At 45.3% G+C, this 27636-nt stretch overlaps 1 protein-coding gene across 1 annotated transcript in view; it reads left to right on the top strand.

Annotated features, from left to right (window-relative positions):
* LOC139365161 (E3 ubiquitin-protein ligase rnf213-alpha-like) overlaps window positions 1–27636 on the top strand; it is a 65648-nt gene that overhangs the window by 35230 nt on the left and 2782 nt on the right. Inside the window, exons 42-66 of the mRNA XM_071102598.1 lie at window positions 2288–2388; window positions 2718–2900; window positions 3658–3827; window positions 3913–4015; window positions 4127–4241; window positions 5590–5797; window positions 6346–6542; window positions 6849–6971; window positions 8144–8254; window positions 9016–9258; window positions 9830–9905; window positions 10016–10050; window positions 10169–10269; window positions 10561–10717; window positions 12276–12450; window positions 12702–12796; window positions 13153–13404; window positions 13845–13977; window positions 14297–14380; window positions 14547–14727; window positions 15344–15545; window positions 16661–16738; window positions 16912–17109; window positions 19549–19638; window positions 19939–20117. Coding sequence (XP_070958699.1) covers window positions 2288–2388; window positions 2718–2900; window positions 3658–3827; window positions 3913–4015; window positions 4127–4241; window positions 5590–5797; window positions 6346–6542; window positions 6849–6971; window positions 8144–8254; window positions 9016–9258; window positions 9830–9905; window positions 10016–10050; window positions 10169–10269; window positions 10561–10717; window positions 12276–12450; window positions 12702–12796; window positions 13153–13404; window positions 13845–13977; window positions 14297–14380; window positions 14547–14727; window positions 15344–15545; window positions 16661–16738; window positions 16912–17109; window positions 19549–19638; window positions 19939–20117 — 3590 coding nt within the window. The remainder of the gene's footprint in view (window positions 1–2287; window positions 2389–2717; window positions 2901–3657; window positions 3828–3912; window positions 4016–4126; window positions 4242–5589; window positions 5798–6345; window positions 6543–6848; window positions 6972–8143; window positions 8255–9015; window positions 9259–9829; window positions 9906–10015; window positions 10051–10168; window positions 10270–10560; window positions 10718–12275; window positions 12451–12701; window positions 12797–13152; window positions 13405–13844; window positions 13978–14296; window positions 14381–14546; window positions 14728–15343; window positions 15546–16660; window positions 16739–16911; window positions 17110–19548; window positions 19639–19938; window positions 20118–27636) is intronic.

The raw sequence follows: 27636 nt of genomic DNA, 5'->3' as shown, positions 1-27636 counted from the left end.
CAGCCGTGATTGGAAGTCCCATAGGGCGGCGCACAATTGGCCCAGGTTTGACCAGTGTAGGCCGTCATTGTAAATAAGAATTTGTTCTTAACTGACTTGCCTAGTTAAATAAAATGGTGCCCTTCAGTGGTCTATTTTAGTCAGTGTAACAGGTAACCACACCACTCCTCTGATTTGCCTGGGCTAATATCAGAATAATATACTGAACTAAAATATAAACGCAATATGCAACAATTTGTAAGATTTGACTGAGTTTCAGTTCACATAAGGAAATCTGTCTATTGAAATTCAATTCATTTCATCTATGGATTTCACATGACTGGGAATACAGATATGAATCTCTTGATCACAGACACCGTAAAAAAATGTGGGGATCAGAAAACCAGTCAGTATCTGGTGTGACCACCATTTGCCTCATGCGGCGAGACTTCTTTGCATAGAGTTGATCAGGCTGTTGATTGTGGAATGTTGTCCCAGTCCTCTTCAATGACTGTGTGAAGTTGCTGGATATTGGCGGGAACTGGAACACGCTGTTGTACCCATTGATCCAGGGCATCCCAAACATGCTTAATGGGTGACATGTCTGGTGATTATGCAGGCCATGGAATAAATGGGACATTTTCAGCTTCCAGGAATTGTGTGCAGATCCTTATGACATGGGGCCATACATTATCATGCTGACACATGAGGCGAAGGCGGCGGATGAATGGCATGACAATGTGCCTCAGGATCTCGTCACGGTATCTCTGTACATTGATAAAATGCAATTGTGTACATTGTCCGTAGCTTATGCCTTTTTAAAGGGGTGGATCTGCTTAATATTGAGGAAAGAATATTGGTTCCATCAATGTAATTGTCTGCATCATTTCCAATCCCCCATATATTTTTGGGGTAAATATATACAGTGGGGAGAACAAGTATTTGATACGCTGCCGATTTTGCAGGTTTTCCAACTTACAAAGCATGTAGAGGTCTGTAATTTTTTCATAGGTACACTTCAACTGTGACAGACGGAATCTAAAACAAAAATCCAGAAAATCACATTGTTTGATTTTTAAGTAAAGCCATCCCTAAAGCCAACACCTAATTTGGCCGCCTTTCCTTCCAGTTCTCTGCTGCCTGTGACTGGAACGAATTGCAAAATTCGCTGAAGTTGGAGACTTTTATCTCCCTCACCAACTTCAAACATCTGCTATCTGAGCAGCTAACCGATTGCTGCAGCTGTACATAGTCCATCGTTAAATAGCCCACCCAATTTACCTACCTCATCCCCATACTGTTTTCATTTATTTACTATTCGGCTCTTTTGCACACCAGTATCTCTACCTGCACATGACCATTTGATCATTTATCACTCCAGTGTTAATCTGCAAAATTGTAATTATTCGCCTACCTCCTCATGCCTTTTGCACACAATGTATATAGACTCTTTTTTTTTTCCTACTGTGTTATTGACTTGTTTATTGTTTACTCCATGTGTAACTTTGTGTTGTTGTCTGTTAACACTGCTATGCTTTATCTTGGCCAGGTCGCAGTTGTAAATGAGAACTTGTTCTTAACTAGCCTACCTGGTTAAATAAAGGTGAAATAAAAAAATTCAACCTGAACATTCAACCTCTCCCATCTATCTCTCAACGTCATCCTTTTTGGATTTCTATTTGCCATATATTTTTCAACTGTGCTATGATGCTTCACAAACGAATTGAGCACTATTCACAACGTTGACATCAGTAAACCGCTCACCCACACGATACCATACATGTGGTCTGCAGTTGTGAGGCCGATTTTTGAATGTACTGCCAAATTCTCTAAAACAAGTTTGGAGGAGGCTTGTGGTAGAGAAATGAACATGACATTTTCTGGCAACAGCTCTGGTGGACATTCCTGCAATCAGCATGCCAATTGCACGCTCCCTCAAAATTGTAGACATATGTGCCATTGTGTTGTATGACAAAAGGCCGCTCTAAAATGTGCAGGTTTATTGTCCCCAGCACAAGGTGTACCTGTGTAATGATCATGCTGTTTAATCAGCTTCTTGATATGCCACATCTGTCAGGTGGATGGATTATCTTGGTAAAGGATAAATGCTCACTAACAGGGATGCAAACAAATTTGTGCCCAAAATTTGAGAGACATACGCTTTTTGTGCATATGGGATATGTCTGCAATCTTTTATTTGAGTTCATGAAACATGGGACCAACACTTTACATGTTGAGTTTATCTTTTTGCTCAGTGTCATTTTTCCTTTCCTTTCAAAATGGCATTTGTTGTCTTTGTTCTATCAAGATCCTGGAGAAGGACTCTGACCTGAAAATGAAGAAGCCGTTTGAGGCGGTGATCGGTATACTGAAAGCCTGCAAAGACGGAGCAATGGAGCGCATTTTCAGGTACGGATTCCCTTTCCTTCCGCATCTGTCTGGAAGTATGTTTCTATTAGAATCCTGATCCAGCAAAGCAGAGATTGGCTGGTATTATACCACAAAGGAAGCATATGGCTGGATCATGATTAGACTCTGACCACTAAAACCTCAGTGCCTTACTTATAGTGGGTATATACAAGGACCTGGAGTTTTTCCTGGTCACATTCACATAACAAAGAAAAACTCAGGGCCTTCATTATAGTGTATAACTAGTGTCTAGCTCTATAATTTTAACTAACTTAACGCCCTGCATGCTGTATGCTTTACTTGCATACCAATATCTTGTCCGTGTCCAGGTTTGGCCTCCAGCCGTGCCCTGTGTGTATGAGCGACCCCCATGACCCCCTGAGCCTGCCGTGTGACCACATCTACTGCCTGGCCTGCATCAGACAGTGGCTGGTCCCAGGTCAGATGTTCTGTCCTCTCTGCATGCAGGCTGTGCCAGACGACTTCGCTCTCAGGCCCTCTGAAGACATAAGGTGAGGGCGGACCCTCTCATATTGATTAGTACATGACTAAGGTTATTAGACATACTGATGGCTCTGTTATCTGAAGAAGATAACCTCATGGAAATAACTCTGACTTTATTGTGATTTAATCTTATTTGAATGTTTTATTGTTGTTTAAGCTTCAATTCATTCATTCATTTCCCTGCCATTCATTAGTTTCACTGCCATTCATTAATTACCTAATACCGTTTTTGTGTATGCATTTTAGGCTCACCAGTTTTAAGTGCTTTCATACTGTTAGGTTCTAAATGAACCTTGTAAACACTCATGGAAGATTAGTAAAGCTCAAACCAAGTTTACAGCTGCATAAGACAGACATATTTCCACCAGTGGTAGTATATATACCCCAGTTTGGGTGAAGTCTCCTCTTTCTCTTTATTGCTAGGCAGGAAGTTAAGTGATGCAGGCTATAAACTGTTCCTTCTCCCTAAATGTGACCTGACCTGACCTCGACCCCCTTCCTCACTAAACCACATCTCTCCACCGTCATGCAAACATGTGATTGCCTTCCATTTACTCAATACATTCCAAACTGAATTGCCTCCACCATATACATTCCTCCTACATATACCCATTAACTTCTGGTGTAGAAACCAGACTATGGCACTCAATATTTCAATAGGATACCTGATAATTCACACCATTTCAAGTTTAGAGTCAGAACCCATCAATACTGTAACGGAATTTAATTGTTGGTCACGATTGTGTCAATCATATTATTATACAGAGTTCTCATCAACCAGAGCGCCCGCTTCAGGAAGCAGTGCAACGCCTTCTTCATAGACCTGGTCTCAACAGTGTGCTTCAAGGACAACTCTCCCCCCTGCAGGGCCATCATCCTCCACCTGCTCTCCTTCCTCATGGTGGAGGTCCACTCTGTGCCCATCATCAGAGGTGGTGAGTGGGTGGAGATGGGGGTGTGGGCCACTGTGTTTGTCTTGTTGTGTGTTGTTGTCCTCACAATCCTCTTCCTCTTTGCTAGCTCATCGTCAGATTCTGACCAAGGCCCTCTCTCCCTTTGACGATTCTGTTGACAAAAACCCAGTAGTTCGGTCGGTTGTTCTCAAACTCCTGCTCAAATACAGGTGATTATGTGACTAGTACTGCTAGACTACTCTTTCATTCATGATTTTAAATATATCAACATTTTTCAAATGCCCCTCACTGTTTGATTAAATTCATGTTTGTTTTTGAAGCTTTGATGATGTGAAAGACTACCTGCAGCAGCACCTGACAGCAGTTGAACAGAGCAACATCTTGGAGGAATCAGACAAGAATGAACTGTATTCTCTGTATATCAACTGTCTGGAGGTAGGTGTACATATGGCCCATTGAATGGAGGTAGATGTACATATGGCCCATTGAATCATCTGTCTGGAGGTAGGTGTACATATGGCCCATTGAATCATCTGTCTGGAGGTAGGTGTACATATGGCCCATTGAATCATCTGTCTGGAGGTAGGTGTACATATGGCCCATTGAATGGAGGTAGGTGTACATATGGCCCATTGAACGGAGGTAGGTGTATGTATGACCCATTTAAATCTACAGTAGCATTTATGTGGTTGGTGTATATAAAGAGTTATGCATCAGTAATTGTTGGTGTGAAGAGATATCGGCTAAGTACATTGATTTGACTGTTTGGAGTTGATGCAAAATCCTAGCCTTAAAAGTAATACATAGTGTCATGCTTGAAACTCAGTCTTTACTGCTGTGGATTTAGTTATGTCAATGGCTGCATGTGCTATTTCAGTGAATAATGCTGTTTCAGTGACACGTGCTATTTCAGTGAAGTGTGCTATTTCAGTGACACGTGCTATTTCAGTGAAGTGTGCTATTTCAGTGAAGTGTGCTATTTCAGTGAAGTGTGCTATTTCAGTGAAGTGTGCTATTTCAGTGACGCGTGCGATTTCAGTGACGCGTGCGATTTCAGTGAATAATGCTATTTCAGTGACTCGTGCGATTTCAGTGAATAATGCTATTTCAAGCAACTACATGTAGAGTGTTTGCATTGTAATTTCAGAAAATGTCCATAATAATCTATCTGCAGTAATAGTGGAATGATAGTGTTTTACACATATTTATTTATTTTGGGCCAATACAAAATAGCATTCTAAAATGCAGACTTGCTATTTGACAATGAAAGCCAGATGGGAAAACTGCACCCTCCCTCTTACATCGACGTCACTAAAAGGCGTGGTCATCTCCTCATCGTGCACAACGGACAATGGCAGACTGGGACAAGCGGCCAATGTAGAAATCGCTTTGTCATTTCCTGGTTACTGAAATTCCATGCTCAATTTCAGTATATTTGAGAAAACAAGCACTGAATAGTGTAGGGAATCATTTGACCATCTAAATCACTGTGAAATAGGTTTTCAATTACCAAAAATATTGTTTTTACGGCTGTTTTGAAGTTGATGGACGTAACTGAAAGTAAAATAGTCTTGCTATCCAGGATCCTTGGGAAGTCAGATGGCACTAACCTCTCCACCGTGTTGCGGGGAAATGGCATGCGGGGGAGGGAATTGTTTATATTGAGCCTAACTGTAGTTGCAGTTCACCAAGCTTCTACATGGGTGACACATTCTACACGTAGTATCTTTCAGTGACATGCTTTTTCAGTGACATCATTGTCACACCCTCCTCTCCATCCCAGGATTCCATGTTTGAGCGGATGCAGTGCCACACGGTGGCGGAGCAGCTGGCCTGCATGCAGGATGAGAGGGTCTTCCTGGGGGACTTCCTGCAGTTGGATGCCGGCCACGCAGCCACCGTAGAGTACCTGCAGCAGGTGGCCAGGGTGCGCATGGGGCTGGACAGAGCTGCAGACCTGCTGGTCCACATGCTGTCTGCTGCTGCCACAGGTACGTACGTCATCCTGGATCCTGTTCAGTTGGGTACAACTAGCATTGGGTCATTTCAAATAGTCTGCCTGTATCACTCCATTTAATAACGTTTTTTTCTTCCATTTTGTGCCTGTTGAACACGACCCTTGTGTTTCAAAATGATACTTGTGGGTGTAGGTCAACTGTCGTATAATATATATGATTGATTTGATAGACTATTCAATGATTTAATTAAAACAGTAGGACGGCAGGTAGCCTAGCGGTTAGATTATTGGGTCAGTAACTGAAAGTTTGCTGGTTTGAATACCGAGCCGACAAGGTGGAAAATCTGTCGATGTGCTCTTGAGCAAGGCACTTAACCTTCATTTGCTCAATGGGCGCCATACTACTATGGCTGACTCTGTAAAACAACATATCTAACTTCACCTACCCGGTGTATGTGACTATAAAACCTATCTATTTAAAAATAAAAAAAATAGTATACGTTTGCCTAATTATCCTAGTCCTCCTCTCAATCAATCGTATGTGTTCATGTGACGCTTCCCTCTCCCATTATGGTCCAATAGGATCGCAGGAGGAGTCTCCTAACGGCGTTGCGGCCTTCCTGACCAGCGTGGTAGAACTGTGTAGACGCAGCGGGAACGACTGGTACCGGGTCTACCTCATCCGTAAGATCTGCAGCCAGCGCGGCGTGGAGTTTGTTCAGAAACTCCTGAAGGTGGCTGACATCCGGTGGTTGTTCCCTGCTGAAGTTCTGCAGCAGGTATTGTGGCCATTTTGTCTTTCTTTATGGGAGAGTAATGTAGGGAGCAATACGATGTCCGTACCAAGCTGGAAATGGGACAGGGATAGTCAATCTTTTAGCTTCGGGTGTTCTTATTTCATACAAAATGTTTTTAAGTTTGTATTTGTTAAATGGGTATTTAATATCTAGAATCTCATGGCTAGCATTTTTGGAGTATGTAGCGATTTTTTTTTATTTTTACTAAGTATTCCTGTATTGATGTGATGATATAAACCATATTTCATACCATTTTAACCACTCTTTCTCTCTTCTGTTGTCCTTCAGAATGAAGATGGCAGCCAGATAGACCAATATCTTGTGTGTGGAGAGGATTACAAGACAATCCGAGATGCTGTTGCCAAGGCAATGATGGAAGGCAAAATCGAGGGATTGGACAACGCTTGTGAGGTATTGTTGTAGTTCTACTTTACTTCATAACTGAAACACCTGCAGAACATTTTGCATAAGCTTGTGATTTGATTTTGCTTGTTCATGTGTATGTTCTTTCTATCAGATATTCTGTTTTTAAAGTGTTAAAGGCCCAGTGCAGTCAAAACATGATTTTTCCTGTGTTGTATGTATATTTCCACACTGAGGTTGGAACAATACTGTGAAAGTGATGATAAGGCCCTATTAGTGTGAGAGCTGTTTTTCATCCTGTTTTGGTGGGATGGAGTTTTGGCCTTCCATGGTGACATCACCATGCAGTAAATTAGTTAATAGACCAATAAGAAAGAGTTCCAAATCTCTGCCAATAACAGCACGTTTCCAGTTTTTCCATCCCCACACAGTCTACTCCCAGACAGTCCACTCCCACACAGTCCACTCCCACACAGTCCACTCCCAGACAGTCCACTCCCAGACAGTCCACTCCCAGACAGTCCACTCCCAGACAGTCCACTCCCAGACAGACCACTCCCAGACAGTCCACTCCCAGACAGACCACTCCCAGACAGACCACTCCCAGACAGACCACTCCCAGACAGTCCACTCCCAGACAGTCCACTCCCAGACAGACCACTCCCAGACAGTCCACTCCCAGACAGTCCACTCCCAGACAGTCCACTCCCAGACAGACCACTCCCAGACAGACCACTCCCAGACAGACCACTCCCAGACAGACCACTCCCAGACAGACCACTCCCAGACAGACCACTCCCAGACAGACCACTCCCAGACAGACCACTCCCAGACAGTCCACTCCCAGACAGTCCACTCCCAGACAGTCCACTCCCAGACAGTCCACTCCCAGACAGTCCACTCCCAGACAGTCCACTCCCAGACAGTCCACTCCCAGACAGTCCACTCCCAGACAGTCCACTCCCAGACAGTCCACTCCCAGACAGACCACTCCCAGACAGACCACTCCCAGACAGTCCACTCCCAGACAGACCACTCCCAGACAGTCCTAGCAAAACTCTTTCTTGAGAAATTGCTCTTTGTTAAGAAGCTATTGTTTCTTTTTAAAACAATCATAGTAAGGTACTTAATTATTACCAATAAATGATTTCGATATTGGGGGAAAAACACTCCATTGGGTGTGTGTGTGTGTGTGTGTGTGTGTGTGTGTGTGTGTGCAGGGCTGTAAATGTCCTCCACAGAAGAAAGCAGTCTACCTGCTCCTGGCCCTGTTCAGAGAAGTCACCTCTCTCTACAGATCAGCCAATGACAGCTTCCATCCTAAACCTGTGGTAAGAGTCCTTATACAAAGACAAGATACTGTGATGTAGTCCCAATTCTCTCCTTCCTACCCTTCACTGATTTGAAAGAAAATTACTGACATAAGACATATGGTGGAAACTCCTACTAGTCCATGTCACCACCAATCAAATGCTTTTAGTAGTGAATGAGTGCAAATGTCAAGAGAAAGGAATATTATTGTCAGTCTCCTCAGCTTCCATACTTCACCTGTCTTTACACCTAAAGCTAACACTGTGTATCAACTGTCTCCTCAGCTTCCATACTTCACCTGTCTTTACACCTAAAGCTAACACTGTGTATCAACTGTCTCCTCAGCTTCCATACTTCACCTGTCTTTACACCTAAAGCTAACACTGTGTATCAACTGTCTCCTCAGCTTCCATACTTCACCTGTCTTTACACCTAAAGCTAACACTGTATCAACTGTCTCCTCAGCTTCCATACTTCACCTGTCTTTACACCTAAAGCTAACACTGTATCAACTGTCTCCTCAGCTTCCATACTTCGCCTGTCTTTGCACCTAAAGCTAACACTGTATCAACTGTCTCCTCAGCTTCCATACTTCACCTGTCTCTTTAACAGTGTCTTTACACCTAAAGCTAACACTGTATCAACTGTCTCCTCAGCTTCCATACTTCACCTGTCTTTACACCTAAAGCTAACACTGTATCAACTGTCTCCTCAGCTTCCATACTTCACCTGTCTCTTTAACAGTGTCTTTACACCTAAAGCTAACACTGTATCCCCCCAGCAATGCCAGGCCCTGTTGGCGTTCATCCAGGCCTCCAAGGTGTTGGTCAGCCCAGAGGTGAGGGCCTTCGCCCAGGCCCTGGTGGCCAACCGGCTGGGGCCCCTGGAAGTCCGTCCCGGGGCCTCTGGGGCCCAGTGTGTGGTGGTGGAGCTGAGCATCCACCTGGCTGCAGTGCTGCTCTGTGGGAACCAGGGTGTACTGACGCCCCTCCAGCAGCTGGCCCTACTGCCTGCCAACATGCAGGTGGGAACAATGTAGCTGCGTGCCCAATGGCACACTGTTTCCTACGTAGTGCACTACTTTAGTTTTGACCATGGCCCATAGGGTAAGGACTAGTTAAGAACTCCCCTCACCTGGTTACCTAGGTCTTCATTTGACATGAATAGAAAGGAAATCACAAAAAACATCTTCCACACGGCCCTCCAGGAATTTAGTTTGACACCCCTGGTCTGGAAGGAATCCAGGCTAAACCCTTTTCACACAACAAAGCCGAGCCAAGCTGTACTGGGCTGGCCTGGTATGCATTCAACATTTAATAGAATGCTGAAAAGGTAACCTGTGAAAATAAATATCAATGCCAGTGCAGTATGGTTTGGCTCTGCCCTGTAGTCTGAAAATGGTTGGTTGATGAATTATTGAAATACTTGAAAAGGCATATCCACCACATCAGTGAAGTATCAGTCAGTACAGTCCATGGAAAACAACAGCGTTCAACACATTAAAGCCAGTGACTTATCTCCAGGGTGGTCCTAGTATCCCGTTCTGTTCATGTATAGTCCAGCTAACGTTGATGTTTGTTCTTGTGCATCTATAGAGAGCCTTCCTCCCCACCATGCCAGAGGACATGCTAGCAGTGGCTCACAAAGCTATGGGGCAGCTGCAGTGGTACTGTAAGTATAGTAACAGCCACAACAAAAGGATGTGTGAATTTTGAAAGATTTAGCAGATTTAACTGTCTAAAATGTGAAGTCATCCAAGCTTTTCTTCTGCTCTTACACAGTTTGTCCCAACAATCACCCGTGCACCATCGGTGAGGTACGTAACGTTTGAGTTTATTCTGAATAATCTTATCTTTGGCCCTAACTTTCAGTTAAGTACTGTTTCTCAGAATCTCTCACTCTCCTACCCCTCTGTCTGACCCCTCTAACCACAGTGTGGCCAGCCCATGGAGAGGAGTCGCTGCCTGGACTGTGGCCTCGAGATTGGAGGGGACAACCACATAGCTGTCCCTGGCTTCCAAGCCGTTCAGATTCAGTGAGTGGGATTTTTATGGAATTTCTAAGACCGTTGATAATGACTTGAGCAGGTGCTGCACTGTACAGACTTCGGTTCAAACAGAATTTTATTTTATTTCAAATTGTTTAGCTGTGCTTGATTGAGCTGACCTGGCACAATGGAACCAATGGAATAGCCCCCAAAGTACAAACGCTGGCCATCTGGCCATCCAAGCAGGCTCATACTATTTGAACCCAGGTCTGCTATCATGACGGCACCGGAGAATGGAGACATGGAGACAAACACATGTTGTTTTTCCCTTCTTCATAGGGGTGACCGCACCCAGACCGGCCACATCCTGGGAGAGCCCAGACGGAGAGACAACCTGGACATGCAGGACACCAAGAACATGTCCCCAGTGCCCTTTAACCTGCTGCGCCTGGTCACACACATGGCCATGCTGCTAGGGGCCAGCAGTCACCCCCAGGTAAGTACACTAGAGCAGGGGTTTTCAAACATCTCCTCGTGATCACACACATGGCCATGCTGCTAGGGGCCAGCAGTCACCCCCAGGTAAGTACACTAGAGCAGGGGTTTTCAAACATCTCCTCGTGATCACACACATGGCCATGCTGCTAGGGGCCAGCAGTCACCCCCAGGTAAGTACACTAGAGCAGGGGTTTTCAAACATCTCCTCGTGATCACACACATGGCCATGCTGCTAGGGGCCAGCAGTCACCCCCAGGTAAGTACACTAGAGCAGGGGTTTTCAAACATCTCCTCGTGATCACACACATGGCCATGCTGCTAGGGGCCAGCAGTCACCCCCAGGTAAGTACACTAGAGCAGGGGTTTTCAAACATCTCCTCGTGATCACACACATGGCCATGCTGCTAGGGGCCAGCAGTCACCCCCAGGTAAGTACACTAGAGCAGGGGTTTTCAAACATCTCCTCGTGATCACACACATGGCCATGCTGCTAGGGGCCAGCAGTCACCCCCAGGTAAGTACACTAGAGCAGGGGTTTTCAAACATCTCCTCGTGATCACACACATGGCCATGCTGCTAGGGGCCAGCAGTCACCCCCAGGTAAGTACACTAGAGCAGGGGTTTTCAAACATCTCCTCGTGATCACACACATGGCCATGCTGCTAGGGGCCAGCAGTCACCCCCAGGTAAGTACACTAGAGCAGGGGTTTTCAAACATCTCCTCGTGATCACACACATGGCCATGCTGCTAGGGGCCAGCAGTCACCCCCAGGTAAGTACACTAGAGCAGGGGTTTTCAAACATCTCCTCGTGATCACACACATGGCCATGCTGCTAGGGGCCAGCAGTCACCCCCAGGTAAGTACACTAGAGCAGGGGTTTTCAAACATCTCCTCGTGATCACACAGCTGTTCCATGTGTTGGAACTATTCCAGAGTTAACACACCTGATTCAACTGATCAACGAATCATCAAGCATTTAGGGCTCTCGAGTGGCGCAGCGCTCTAAGGCACTGCATCTCAGTGACTTGCCTAGTTAAATAAAGGTTAAATGTTTTACTTACTTTTACTTTTTTTGATAAGGTGAATTAGAATTAGTTCAGGGCCACAACAACTAAAGTGTTGAATGTCTGAGGAGGTTGAAAAGCACTGCACTAGAGGTACCTGCTGTACATGGATGGATGGGGTTATTGGTTTGACTGTTGTCCAGTGGTGACCGTTACATCTCTTGAAGGACACTTGCCTCAACGGAGTCTCTTGATCTCCCTCTTTTTCTCTCTGTCTCCGTCTCACTCTCTGCTCACTCTCGCTCTCTTTCACCCCCACTCCCTCCCTTTCTCACTCCCTCTACCCTCTCCCTCTTTCTCTCTCTGTCCGTCTCTCTCTCTGCTCACTCTCGCTCTCTTTCACCCGCCTCCCTCCCTTTCTCACTCCCTCTACCCTCCCCCTCATTCTCTCTCTGTTTCCGTCTCTCTCTCTGCTCACTCTCGCTCTCTTTCACCCCCACTCCCTCCCTTTCTCACTCCCTCTACCCTCCCCCTCTTTCTCTCTCTGTAGGTCATCGGTGCCATCATCAAGCCCCCAGTGCCCGACCCCGGTGCGTTCCTGTGGGCCCATCTGTTGAAGGACATGGAGCAGGTGACCAGGTCGCTGGGGAAGGGGTCTGACGACACGGTCAACACCGTCCACCTGGTCATCAGCAGCCTTCTGGGGCCCCACCAGCCTGGCCAGTGTAAGGGACCAGAAACACCTCCATGTCCTCAATAGGTTTACAATCACTAAAAACAAGCATCACCTTAGGCCACTAATGCTGTCTGATTACAAGCCAACTAAGCATGCTAATGGTGCTATTAAATTAGCCATTCCTTATTGAAGTTTTAGAATCATATGTACATTCTTTACCATTATTGTTATTGAATCATTGTCTGTGAATGATATCAGACACTGAACGTTTCCTTGACTCTTGTCTGCTTCTCTCTCCAGGGCCTGTTCCCTATGACAACCTGCTCTCCACCAAGGAGGCCCGAAACGGCTGGGAGACCACCGTCAGCAATGACATCATCACACCTCAGCTGAAGGTACCAACTGATTACATCAGTCACCATTTGACTCAGTTCATCATCTCTAGATGAATAAATGACTTTAGTACCTTTTTTAATACAGTCAACAACATTTGTATTTGTTCGGTGGTCCATCTATAACTGTCGTGTTCATTAGAGCACCCAATGGAAAACGTTTTAAAATGTTTGCAATGGAAAAGAAAAACATTTTGCGTTTTCTTATTGGACAATTCTAGGTAGTCCCTCTCTCTTTTGAATTCGTTTTCTTCTGTTTAGTGTTTAATGAACACCGCCCTGAACAACAGAAACATGATCTAAATGATACCCTTTCTTCCCCTCTGTCTCTCTCTCCCCTCGTCCCATCCCGTCTCCAGCACCTGGACAGGCGGCTGAAGGAAGTGAACGCCTTTGTCCGGGCCGACTTGCGGGTCTCCTCCAACCCTGTGATGAGGCTGGTGTTCGGGGACCCGCGCCTCTTCCTTGCCTCTCTGCCCCGGGAGTCTCTGATCCACAGTTCGGCTGTGTGGAGCTGCAGGGAGCGGGTGTCTCTACTCAGCCTCACCCACATCGTGGAGCAGCACAACGGCAGGGACACCCTGCCCATGCTCTGGCGGTTCCTGCAGAGGGTATGAGCTGAGGCATCGCTGAACGGAAACCTTGGTCTTATTCATTAGTGCACAGCGTAGCAAAATGTTTTGCGATGGAAGCAAGCGATTCTTATTGGACAGGTTTTTGTAGTCTCTCCTTGTTTCCGGTAATCATGGTAGCATTCACATTAATGTAAAAATGTTTAGAAACATATTCTATTCTTATTTACAATAAAAGTGACTCCAAAATGACACATTACATTATTTACCATTTGATTTCTATTGGGCACAGAATAATCTGAAACACAACCAAAATAATCATTATAATGTTAATAATAAACATGTTTACAGTCTCATTGACAGTCACAATGTTGGTCAGACCTTCGTTCTATGCGGTGTGATTGGCAGTTTGTTTGTTTTACCATACCCTGTGATTGGTCGCGGTAACACCCCCCCCCCTCTGATTGGTCTGGTGACAGGAGGCAGAGCTGCGGTTGGTGAAGTTCCTTCCTGACATCCTGGCACTGCAGAGAGATTTGGTGAAGAGGTTCCAGAACGTGACTGACCTCACCTGCCATACCATCGCTGACTTCCTTCACAGCCAGAAAGCAGGTACTAGTTTAAACTATACTTCTGGGTTAGTCACATACTGTATGTCCAACTGAAAACAATCAGTGGTATTGTTTGTGTTATTGGCATGGTACAGCGAGCAGATATGTCATTAGTTTCACTCTACTGAGGCCAGCCGAGCTAAGCTGTAGTGTACTGTACTGTAGTGTAGTGGCCTGGTGATGTTTCCACCATACAGGCTGGAAAATAAAATAGAAGAGTCGGCTCAGTACAGTTCAGGCCAGAACACTAGTGTCAAAAGGATATTCCAGTTGGTTTACAATATAGGCTTCCATGTGGATTATTATGTTTGTTGTCACAGCCTCCCTCACAGCCTGGTACGAGAAACGGGTCAAAATCTTCCTGACAACATGGAATCAGCTCCGGGTCTCCCTGGCAACCAACGGTATGAGCACAGATGATCGTAGCACAACTCTAGGGCTCTATTAATAAATGAATAATAGAAATATATACAATATTTTTTAAATATGCTCTTTGGAGGGGCATTCATGCATGATTTCTTAATCTGCTCTTTTGTGATTTATAATCTGTGTGTTTTGGCTCTGCTCCAGGTGAGATTAAAATCCCGGGCGAGTTCTGCCTGGAGGACCTGGACCTGACCAGTGACTTCCTGGTTCTGTTGCCACGGCGACAGGGTCCCGGCCTGTGTTCCACGGCGCTGGTCAGCTACCTCATCGCCCTGCACAACGAACTGGTCTACTGCGTGGACAAGCACACTGGAGAGGAGACCAGGTGAGGGTGCTGTTGTCCTATCTCAGAGTAGGAGTGCTGATTCAGGATCATTTTTCCTTTAGGATCACAATAAGATCACGTGGATGGGAGGGGGGCTGATCCGGGACCAGCGCTCCTACTCTGATACATATGGCCCCTGGTCTCATTAGGCTTGTTAGAAAAAATGCTGTATGCATTGTAGGTCTGAGAAGGGATACCTAGTCAGTTGTACAACTTAATGCATTCAACTGAAACGTATCTTCTGCATTTAACCGAGAGATGTGTGGGGGGCTGCCTTAATCAACGTCCAAGTCATCGGCGCCCGGGGAGCAGTTGTTGTTAGGGGTTAACTGCCTTGCTCAAGGGCAAAACTGCAGATTTTTCCACCTTGCCGGCTCGGGGATTCAAACCAGCGACATTTTTAACTGCAAGGCCAGTGGTTCCCAACCTTTTTCGGTTACTATACCACCAACTGAATTTTACTCTGCCCAGAGTACCCCCTCGTGCATTTTCTCTTGAGTCTTCCCAAGTACCCCTGGTTGGGGAACCCCTGAATCCCTGCTGAACTGATAGAAAGCAGAAGCAGACATGGTTGATATCATCAGATTAGTTCACTCCTCCCCTTTCTCTCCCCCAGCTACACGGTGAGCCCGGCGGACCTGAGCGACCTGCACGTGATCCGCTACGAGCCGGAGAGGGATCTGCTACCCTTGGTTCTGTCCAACTGCCAGTACAGTGTGGAGCGTGGCCAGGAGGCCCTGCACGAGTACGACCTGCCCAAGATCCAGCAGCAGATCCTGGCCCGCTTCCTGCAGGGAAAGCCTCTCATCACTCTCAACGTGAGTCTGTCTGTCAGCACTCGGTCAGTCAAATGTACAGTTCTCGGCATCGACAAAGTTACTAAATGCCTGTGCTGCAGCAAGGTCAATCAATCATTCAAATGTATTTATAAAGCACTTTTTTTACATCAGCCGATGTCAAAGTGCTATACAGAAACCCAGCCTAAAACCCCAAACAGCAAGCAATGCAGATGTAGAAGCACTGTGGCTAGGAAAAACTCCCTAGAAAGGCCGGAACCTAGGAAGAAACCTAGAGAGGAACCAGGCTATGAGGGGTGGCCAGTCCTCTTCTGGTTTTATCGGGTGGAGATTATAACAGAACATGGCCAAAATGTTCAAACGTTCATAAATGACCAGCAGGGTCAAATAATAATAATCACAGTGGTTGTAGAGGGTGCAACAGGTCAGCACCTCTGAGTAAATATCTGCTGGCTTTTCATAGCCGATCATTCAGTTAGAGACAACAGGTGCGGTAGAGAGAGAGAGAGTCCAAAACAGCAGGTCCTGGACAAGGTAACACGTCCAGTGTCAGGGTTCCATAGCCGCAGGCAGAACAGTTAAAACTGGAGCAGCAGCATGACCAGGTGGACTAGGGACACGCAAGGAGTCATCAGCCCAGGTAGTCCTGAGGCATGGTCCTAGGGCTCAGGTCCTCCTCCGAGAGAGAGAATTAGAAGGAGTATACTTAAATTCACACAGGGTACATTGTTATTGTGACAAACTCTCTCGTAGGGTAACGCCAAGTTCATTAGCAATCGTCTAACAATAACAAATGCAATGAAATACATTTTTGAAATATTCTCTTAAATGGTGCAACTACGTTCACGTATAAACATATGTTTTACTGAAGTTAGTGTGGGGTAGAGGTTAGACCAGAACTGTCTAGATTTCCCTTTTTACAGAAACACTTAGCTGTCACAAGCTGCGTTTTCACATTCTGATCTTTTTTTCACTAATTGTTCTTTTGACCAGTCATATCAGCTCTGAAAAAGATCTCATGTGATTGGTCAAAAGACGAATTAGAGTAAAATGCAGCCAAATTGAGGTAAAGACAAGAGTTACTATATGACTGTGTATTAGACAGGTTTTGATGTGTTGCTTACCACCTCATACAGGGAATCCCAACCCTGGTGAACAGACACGACCGCAATTATGAAAACATCCTCAAGGATGTGAAAGGAAAGGTTCAACAGGTAAGTCACAATAACTCTGGTGACATGTTGTCACATGGTACAGTATGATATGAACGGGGAAATCTGGTATTGATACACTACATCCAATTTTGGAACACAACCCTGGCATGAGGTTGAGTTGACCCTGTTCTATGCCTTGTCCACGTCTCTGTCATTTCCCTTTGTGTCCCCAGGAGCCCCTGCCCATCCTGACCCTGTCGGCGCTGGCCGGGGAGCTGCAGTCATACAGTGAGGTGTGTGAGGCGCTCTCCACCGTGGAGGTGGCTCTGGGCTTCCTGGCCATGACGGGAGGCGAGCCCCAGCTGCAGTTGGAGCGCTACCTGGAGGAGGTTCTGCAGATGGGAGACCAGACTGGCCCACACATCCTAAAGGTCAGTCCCCTTCCTCCGTCAGGAGCCCACAGACTGTCCGGGTGCAGCAGTAACATACCTCAGCTAGCTGAGAGCCTAAAGCCTGATTGTTTCACTGCTCTCTCCATCTAGCTGGCTCCTCATTGGCTTCCTTACAGGAACCAGTAAACAGATGGATACCCTTAAGAGAAACATAGTGACTTAATTTGATGTCTTGTTGTCGTCAGCATTTTGTTGTATAGTTGAAGTCGGAAGTTTACATACACCTTAGCCAAATACATTTAAACTCTGTTTTTCACAATTCCTGACATTTAGTCCCAGTAAAAATTCCCTGTTTTAGGTCAGTTAGGATCACCACTTTATTTTAAGGATGTGAAATGTCAGAATAATAGTAGAGAATGATTTATTTCAGCTTTTATTTAATTCATCACATTGCCAGTGGGTCAGAAGTTTACATACACTCAATTAGTATTTCGTAGCATTGCCTTTAAATAGTTTAACTTGGGTCAAACGTTTCGGGTAGCTTTCCACAAGCTTCCCACAGTAAGTTGGGTGCATTTTTGCCCATTCCTCCTGACAGAGCTGGTGTAACTGAGTCAGGTTTGTAGGCCTCTTTGCTCGCACACGCTTTTTTCAGTTCTGCCCACAAATTTTCTATGGGATTGAGGTCAGGGTTGTGTGATGGCCACTCCAATAACTTGACTTTGTTGTCCTTTGGAAGTATGCTTGAGGTCATTGTCCATTTGGAAGACCCATTTGCGACCAAGCTTTAACTTGTTGACTGATGTCTTGAGATGTTGCTTCAATATATCCATATAATTTTCCTATCTCATCATGCCATTTATTTTGTGAAGTGCACAAAACCGTGCTTCACCATTGGGATGGTGTTCTTTGGCTTGCATGCCTCCCCCTTTTTCCTCCAAACATCCAAAGTTGGTCATTATGGCCAAACAGTACTATTTTTGTTTCATCAGACCAGAGGACATTTCTCCAAAATTTAAGATATTTGTTTCCATGTGCAGTTTCAAACCGTAGTCTGGCTTTTTTATGGCGGTTTTGGAGCAGTGGCTTCTTCCTTGCTGAGCAGCCCTTCCGGTTATGTCGATATAGGACTCGTTTTACTGTGGATATAGATACTTCTGTACCTGTTTCCTCCAGCATCTTCACAAGGTCCTTTGCTGCTGTTCTGGGATTGATTTGCACTTTTCGCACCAAAGTACGCTCATCTCTAGCAGACAGAATGAGTCTCCTTCCTGAGCGGTATGACGGCTGCATGGTTCCATGGTGTTTACACTTGCGTACTATTGTTTGTACAGATGAACGTGGTACCTTCAGGCATTTGGAAATGTCTCCCAAGGATGAACTAGACTTGTGGAGGTCCACAATTTTTTTCTCCAGGTCTTGGCATTGAGTTTGAAGGTAGGCCTTGAAATACATCCATAGGTACACCTCTAATTGACTCAAATGATGTCAAGTCGGCTATCAGAAGCTTCTAAAGCCATGACATAATTTTCTGGAATTGTCCAAGCTGTTTAAAGGCACAGTCAACTTAGTGTATGTAAACTTCTGACCCACTGGAATTGTGATACAGTGAATTATAAGTGAAATAATCTGTCAGGAAACAATTGTTGGTAAAATGACTTGTGTCATGCACAGAGTAGATGTCCTAACCAACTTGCCAAAACTATAGTTTGTTAACAAGACATTTGTGGAGTGGTTGAAAAACGAGATTTAATGACTCCAACCTATGTGTATGTAACCTTCCGACTTCAACTGTAGCTAGCATATTATCAGTCAGTCTTGCCTAATTTGGTATTAATTGTAGCCGAAAGTTAATACAACACATCCCTCGGTAAGGTGAGCTCTTTCAAGAGAATTAGCAGTGATTTCATGTTTTCTGATGTGATTAGAGGTTATATTAAACTAAGGTATAGTTCACCCAAATTACAAAAGGACATGTTGGTTTCCTGACCCTGTCTATTATAACGCAGTCTATTGACAAGGTAAGACAGGAATGCATTATTTGGTTTTGTTTACCTGGCCACTGTTTCAAATGCTAACCTTTTTAGCACAAATCCAGTGCAATGTTGCCCTGAGCAGGTGTAGTCTGAGTCACTGTGTTGTCCTGTTGTCCTCATGCAGGCCCTGAGCAGGTGTAGTCTGAGTCACTGTGTTGTCCTGTTGTCCTCATGCAGGCCCTGAGCAGGTGTAGTCTGAGTCACTGTGTTGTCCTGTTGTCCTCATGCAGGCCCTGAGCAGGTGTAGTCTGAGTCACTGTGTTGTCCTGTTGTCCTCATGCAGGCCCTGAGCAGGTGTAGTCTGAATCACTGTGTTGTCCTGTTGTCCTCATGCAGGCCCTGAGCAGGTGTAGTCTGAGTCACTGTGTTGTCCTGTTGTCCTCATGCAAGCCCTGAGCAGGTGTAGTCTGAAACACTGTGTTGTCCTGTTGTCCTCATGCAGGCCCTGAGCAGGTGTAGTCTGAAACACTGTGTGGCCCTGTGGCAGCTCCTCACCTCACTCAAGTCGGAGAACATGCTGCGCCTCAAGAGGGTAAGACGACGAGACACCACACATTCACCCAGACAAGTCTTCACATGATTTTGTTAGGGTCATGTTTTTTTATACTGGTTATGAAGTTTTGTCTGGATTACTGTTTGTATGGGTGAGATGTGCTTGTATTACTTACAACATAAGTTATAACATTGTGACTTAAGTTGTACTAACTTACAACATTAATTGAAACTAACCTTAGTTACACTAACTTACATAATGTGATAAATAGAAAATGATCATAATGTCATGTTACACCCTAGTGTATATTAAAGCTTCTCTAACCCTCCCCATCCTCAGGACCCGTTTGTGGGGGTCTCAGAGGAATACAGGAATCCCCTGGGAGATGAAGACCGGAGGCTACTCACTACGTTCTTCACCAAGAGCAGCGCTGACTCGTTCCTGCTGGAGATGCACGAGTTTCTGCTGCTGGTCCTGAAGAGCCCCCATGCCCCCGACACATACAGGCCTGACTGGGGGTAAGCCAAGGGGATAACAGCTAGCTGGCATGGTGTAGTCTCTCTTGACACTCTTAGCGGTTCCATTTTTGATATTGTAGTAATGTTTACGTCACATGAACATCATGTCTTAAGTACTAGTCAAAAGTTTGGACACACCTATTCATTCAAGGGTTTTTATTATTATTTTTTTTTTCTCCATTCTACAACACAACTATGAAATAACACATATGGAATCACGTAGTAACCAAAACAAAGTGTCAAACTAATTCAAATATTTTTTAGATTTTTCAAAGTATCCACCCTTTGACTTGATGACTGGTTTGCACACTCTTGGTGTTCTCTCAACCATCTACATCTGGAATGCTTTTCCAACTGTCTTGAAGGAGTTCCCACATATGCTGAGCACTTGTTGGCTGCTTTTCCTTCAGTCAAATCAAATTTTGTTGGTCACATACACATGGTTAGCAGTGGTTAATGCGAGTGTAGCGAAATGCTTGTGCTTCTAGTTCCGACCGTGCAGTAATATCTATCAAGTAATCTAACAATTTCACATCAACTACCTTATACACACAAGTGTAAGGAATGAATAAGAATATGTACATATAAATATATGGATGAGCGATGGCCTCAACAGCATAGGCAAGATGCAGTAGATGGTATAGAGTACAGTATACATATGAGATGAGTAATGTAGGGTATGTAAACATTATATAAAGTAGCATTGTTTAAAGTGACTAGTGATACATTTCTTACATCCTATTTTTAATTACTAAAGTGGCTAGAGAGATGAGTCAGTATGTTGGCAGCAGCCACTCACTGTTAGTGATGACTGTTTAACAGTCTGATGGCCTTGAGATAGAAGCTGTTTTTCAGTCTCTCGGTCCCAGCTTTGATGTACCTGTACTGACCTCGCCTTCTGGATGATAGCGGGGTGAACAGGCAGTGCTCGGGTGGTTGTTGTCCTTGATGATCTTTTTGGCCTGCCTGTGACATCGGGTGGTGTAGGTGTCCTGGAGGGCAGGTAGTTTGCCCCCGGTGATGCGTTGTGCAGACCTCAGTACCCTCTGTAGAACATTACGGTTGTGGGCGGAGCAGTTGCCGTACCAGGCTGTGATACAGCCCGACAGGATGCTATCGATTGTGCATCTGTAAAAGTTTGTGGGTGTTTTTGGTGACAAGCCGAATTTCTTCAGCCTCCTGAGGTTGAAGAGGCACTGTTGCGCCTTCTTCACCACGCTGTCTGTGTGGGTGGACCATTTCAGTTTGTTCATAATGTGTAAGCCGAGGAACTTAACTTTCCACCTTCTCCATTACTATCCTGACGATGTGGATAAGGGGGTGCTCCCTCTGCTGTTTCCTGAAGTCCACGATCATCTTCTTTGTTTGGTTGACGTTGAGTGAGAGGTTATTTTCCTGACACCACACTCCGAGGGAACTCACCTCCTCCCTGTAGGCCGTCTCGTCGTTGTTGGTAATCAAGCCTACCACTGTAGTGTTGTCTACAAACTTGATGATTGAGTTGGAGGTGTGCATGGCCACGCAGTCGTGGGTGAACAGGGAGTACAAGAGAGGGCTGAGAACGCACCATTGTGGGGCCCGGGTGTTGAGGATCAGTGGGATGGAGATGTTTCCTACCCTCATCACCTGGGGGCGGCCCGTCAGAAAGTCCAGGACCCAGTTGCACAGGGTAGGGTCGAGACCCAGGGTCTTAATGACGAGTATGGAGGGTACTATGGTGTTAAATGCTGAGCTGTAATCGATGAACAGCATTCTTACATAGGTATTCCTCTTGTTCCAATGGGTTAGGGCAGTGTGATTGCGATTGCGTCGTCTGTGGACCTATTGGGGCTGTAAGCAAATTGGAGTGGGTCTAGGGTATCAGTTAGGGTGGAGGCGATATAGTCTAGTCTCTCAAAGCACTTCATGATGACGGAAGTGAATGCTACCGGGCGTTAGTCATTTAGCTCAGATACCTTACCGTTCTTGATAACAGGAACAATGGTGGCCTTCTTGAAGCATGTGGGAACAGCAGACTGGGATGGGGATTGATTGAATATGTCCGTAAACATATCAGCCAGCTGGTCTGTGCATGCTCTGAGGAAGCGGCTAGGGATGCCGTCTGGGCCTGCAGCCTTGCGAGGGTTAACACGTTTAAATGGTTTACTCACGATGGCTGCGATGAAGGAGAGCCCGAAGGTTTTGGTAGTGGGCCGTGTCAGTGGCACTGTATTGTCCTCAAAGTTGTTTAATTTGTCTGGGAGCAAGACGTCGTTGTGCCCGACGGGGCTGGTTTTCTTTTTGTAATCTGTGATTGACTATAGACCCTGCCACATAGGTCTCGTGTCTGAGCCTATGAATTGCGACTCTACTTTTTCTATACTGACTCTTAGCTTGTTTGATTGCCTTGCGGAGGTAATAGCTACACTGTTTGTATTAGGTCATGTTTCCGGTAGCCTTGTCATGATTAAAAGCCGTGGTTTGCGCTTTCAGTTTTGTGCGAATGCTGCCATCAATCCATGGTTTCTGGTTGGGGAAGATTTTAATAGTCACCGTGGGTACAACATCACCAATGCACTTGCTAATGAACTCGCTCACCGAATCAGCGTATACATCAATGTTGTTGTCTGAGGCTATCCGGAACATATCCCAGTCCACGGGATCAAAGTAATCTTGAATTGTGGAATCAGATTGTTCGGACCAGTGTTGAAGAGACCTGAGCACGGGCGTTTCCTGCTTTTGTTTCTGTCTATAGGCTGGGAGCAACAAAATGAAGTCGTGGTCAGATTTGCCGAAAGAAGGGCGAGGTAGGGCTTTTCATGCGTTGCGGAAGTTAGAGTAGCAAGTTAGAGTAGCAATGATCCAGAATTTTGCCAGCCCAGGTCGCACATTCGATATGCTGATAAAATTTAGGGAGCCTTGTTTTCAGATTAACCTTGTTCAAATCCGCAGCTACAACAAATGCAGCCTCAGGATATGTGGTTTCCAGTTTACATAGAGTCCAATGAAGTTCTTTCAGGGCCGTCGAGGTGTCTGCTTAGGGGGGATATGCACAGGTGTGATTATAATCGAAGAGAATTCTCTTGGTAGATAATGCGGTCGGCATTTGATTGTAATTCTAGGTCAGGTGAACAAAAGGACTTGAGTTCCTGTATGTTGTTATGATCACACCACGATTTGTTAATCATAAGGCATACACCTCCGCCCTTCTTCTTACCAGAGAGATGTTTGTTTCTGTCGGCGTGATGCGTGAAGAAACCAGGTGGCTGTACCGACTCTGATAACGTATTCCGAGTGAGCCATGTTTCTGTGAAACAGAGAATGTTTCAATCTCTGATGTCCCTCTGGAAGGCAACCATTGCTCGGATTTTGTCTACCTTGAGACTGGACATTGGCGAGTAGTATACTCGGGAGCGGTGAGCGATGTGCCCGTCTACGGAGCCTGACCAGAAGACCGCTCCGTCTGCACTTCTGCGGCATCGTTGTGTTGGGTCGCCTACTAGGATCCGATCCATTGTCCTGGTGGTGGTCTAAACAGAGGATCTGCTTCGGGAAAGTCGTATTCCTGGCCGTAATGTTGGTAAGTTGACGTTGCTCTTATATCCAATAGTTATTCTCGGCTGTATGTAATAAGACTTAAGATTTCCTAGGTTACCAGTGTAAGAAATAAAACATAAAAAGAGTCTGCTGTCCAACTCATCCCAAACCATCTCAATAAGGTTGAGGTTGGGTGAATGTTGAGGCCAGGTCATCTGATGCAGCACTCCATCACTCTCCTCCTTGGTCAAATAGCCCTTACACAGCCTGGAGGTGTGTTGGGTCATTGTTCTGTTGAAAAACAAATGATTGTCCCACTAAGCGCAAACCAGATGGGATGGCGTATCGCTGCAGATTGCTGTGGTAGCCATGCTGGTTAAGTGTGCCTTGAATTCTAAGTAAATCACAGACAGTGTCACCAGCAAAGCACCCCCACACCATCACATCTCCTCCTCCATGCTTCACGGTGGGAACCACACATGTGGAGATCATCTGTTCACCTACTCTGCGTCTCACAAAGACACAGCGATTGGAACCAAAAATCTAAAATTTGGACTCCTCAGACCAAAGGACAGATTTCCACCGGTCTAATTAATGTCCATTGCTTGTGTTTCTTGGCCCAAGCACGTCTCTTCTTATTATTGGAATCCTTTAGTAGTGGTTTCTTTGCAGGAATTCGACCATGAAAGCCAGATTCACACAGTCTCCTCTGAACAGTTGATTTTGAGCTGTGTCTGTTATTTGAACTCTGAAGCATTTATTTGGTCTCCATTCTGAGATGCAGTTAACTGTAATGAACTTATCCTCTGCAGCAGAGGTAACTCTGGGTCTTCCTTGAGAGACAGTTTCAAAAGCGCTAGATGTTTTTTTGTGACTCCACTTGAAGAAATTGTCCGGATTGACTGGCCTTCATGTCTTAGTAATACTTCTATACTCCTAATTCCTGCTTACAAGCAGGAAGCACCAGTGACTAGATCAATAAAAACGTGGTCAGATGAAGCAGATGCTAAGCTACATGACTATTTTGCTAGCACAGACTGGAATATGTTCTGGTATTCCTTCAATGGCATTGATGAGTACACCACATCAGTCATCAATAAGTTAATCAATGACTTCGTCCCCACAGTACATACCTCAACCAGAAGCCATGGATTACGGGCAACAACCACACTGAGCTAAAGGCGAGATCTGCCGCTTTCAAGGAGCGGGACTCTAACTCGGAAGCATACAAGAAATCTTGCTATGCCCTCCAACGAACCATCAAACAGGCTAAGCGTAAATACAGGACTAAGATCTAATCGTACTACACTGGTTATGATGCTCGTCAGATGTGGCAGGGCTTGCAAACCATTACAAACTACAAAGGGAAGCACAGCTGATACAGTGCCTTGCGAAAGTATTCGGCCCCCTTGAACAGGCTTCAAACATAAAGATATAAAACTGTATTTTTTTGTGAAGAATCAACAACAAGTGTGAAGTGGAATGACATTTATTGGATATTTCAAACTTTTTGAACAAATCAAAAACTGAAAAATTGGGCGTGCAAAATTATTCAGCCCCTTTACTTTCAGTGCAGCAAACTCTCTCCAGAAGTTCAGTGAGGATCTCTGAATGATCCAATGTTGACCTAAATGACTAATGATGATAAATACAATCCACCTGTGTGTAATCAAGTCTCCGTATAAATGCACCTGCACTGTGATAGTCTCAGAGGTCCGTTAAAAGCGCAGAGAGCATCATGAAGAACAAGGAACACACCATAGATACTGTTGTGAAGAATTTTAAAGACGGATTTGGATACAAAAAGATTTCCCATGCTTTAAACATCCCAAGGAGCACTGTGCAAGCGATAATATTGAAATGGAAGGAGTATCAGACCACTGCAAATCTACCAAGACCTGGCCGTCCCTCTAAACTGTCAGCTCATACAAGGAGAAATGACAGAGATGCAGCCAAGAGGCCCATGATCACTCTGGATGAACTGCAGAGATCTACAGCTGAAACTTTTAGGACAACAATCAGTCGTATATTGCACAAATCTGGCCTTTATGGAAGAGTGGCAAGAAGAAAGCCATTTCTTAAAGATATCCATAAAAAGTGTAGTTTAAAGTTTGCCACAAGCCACCTGGGAGACACACCAAACATGTGGAAGAAGGTGCTCTGGTCAGATGAAACCAAAATTGTACTTTTTGGCAACAATGCAAAACGTTATGTTTGGCGTAAAAGCAACACAGCTGAACACACCATCCCCACTGTCAAACATGGTGGCGGCAGCATCATGGTTTGGGTCTGAGCAGGGACAGGGAAGATGGTTAAAATTGACTGGGAAGATGGATGGAGCCAAATACAGGACCATTCTGGAAGAAAACCTGATGGAGTCTGCAAAAGACCTGAGACTGGGACGGAGATTTGTCTTCCAACAAGACAATGATCCAAAACATAAAGCAAAATCTACAATGGAATGGTTCAAAAATAAACATATCCAGGTGTTAGAATGGCCAAGTCAAAGTCCAGACCTGAATCCAATCGAGAATCTGTGGAAAGAACTGAAAACTGCTGTTCACAAATGCTCTCCATCCAACCTCACTGAGCTTGAGCTGTTTTGCAAGGAGGAAGGAACACTCTCGATGTGCAAAACTGATAGAGACATACCCCAAGCGACTTACAGCTGTAATCGCAGCAAAAGGTGGCGCTACAAAGTATTAACTTAAGGGGGCTGAATAATTTTGCACGCCCAATTTTTCAGTTTTTGATTTGTTCAAAAAGTTTGAAATATCCAATAAATGTCGTTCCACTTCATGATTGTGTCCCACTTGTTGTTGATTCTTCACAAAAAAATACAGTTTTATATCTTTATGTTTGAAGCCTGAAATGTGGCAAAAGGTCGCAAAGTTCAAGGGGGCCGAATACTTTCGCAAGGCACTGTAGCTGCCCAGTGACACGAGCCTACCAGACGATCTAAACAACTTCTATGCTTGTTTCGATGTAAATAACACTGAAACATGCATGAGGGCACCAGCTGTTCCAGAAGATTGCGTGATCACGATCTCCGCAGCCGATGTGAGTAAGACCTTTTAAACAGGTCAACATTCACAAGGCCGCAGGGCCAGATGGATTACCAGGACGTGTACTGCGAGCATGCGCTGACCAACTGGCATGTGTCTTCACTGACATTTCCAACCTCTCCCTGTCCGATTCTGTAATACCACCATGTTTTAAGCAGACCACCATGGTCCCTGTGCCCAAGAACACTAAGGTAACCTGCCTAAATGACTACCGACCCGTAGCACTCACGTCTGTAGCCATGAAGTGCTTTGAAAGGCTGGTCATGACTCACATCAACACCATTACCCAAGAAACCCTAGACCCACTACAATTTGCATACTGCCCCAACAGATCCACAGATGATGCAATCTCTATTGCACTCCACACTGCCCTTTCCCACCTGGACCAAAGGAACACCTATGTGAGAATGCTATTCATTGACTACAGCTCAGCGTTCAACATCATAGTGCCCTCAAAGCTCATCAATAAGCTAATGACCCTGGGACTAAACCACTCCCTCTGCGAATGGATCCTGGACTGCCAGACGGGCCCCCCCCCCCCCAGGTAGTAAGGGTAGGTAACAACACATCCGCCACGCTGATCCTCAACACGGGCCCCTCAGGGATACTTGCTCAGTCTCCTCCTGTACTCCCTGTTCACTCATGACTGTGCGACTCCAATACCATCTTTAAGTTTTCCGGTGACAGAACCGTGGTAGGCCTGATCACCGACATTGACGAGACAGCTTATAGGGAGGAGGTCAGAGACCTGGACATGTGGTGCCAGGTTAACAACTCCCTCAATGTGATCAAGACAAAGGAGTTGATTGTGGACTACAGTAAAAATAGGACTGAGCAGCACACCCCCATTCTCATTGACGGGGCTGTTATGGAGCAGATTGGGTGGTGTCCACATCACCAGCAAACTAACATGGTCCAAGCACAACAAGACAGTTGCG

This window comes from Oncorhynchus clarkii, chromosome 13, assembly GCF_045791955.1.
Source record: "Oncorhynchus clarkii lewisi isolate Uvic-CL-2024 chromosome 13, UVic_Ocla_1.0, whole genome shotgun sequence".
NCBI lineage: Eukaryota > Metazoa > Chordata > Actinopteri > Salmoniformes > Salmonidae > Oncorhynchus > Oncorhynchus clarkii.
The sequence above is the reverse complement of the archived record's forward strand: the minus strand, read 5'-3'. Positions and strand labels throughout refer to the sequence as shown.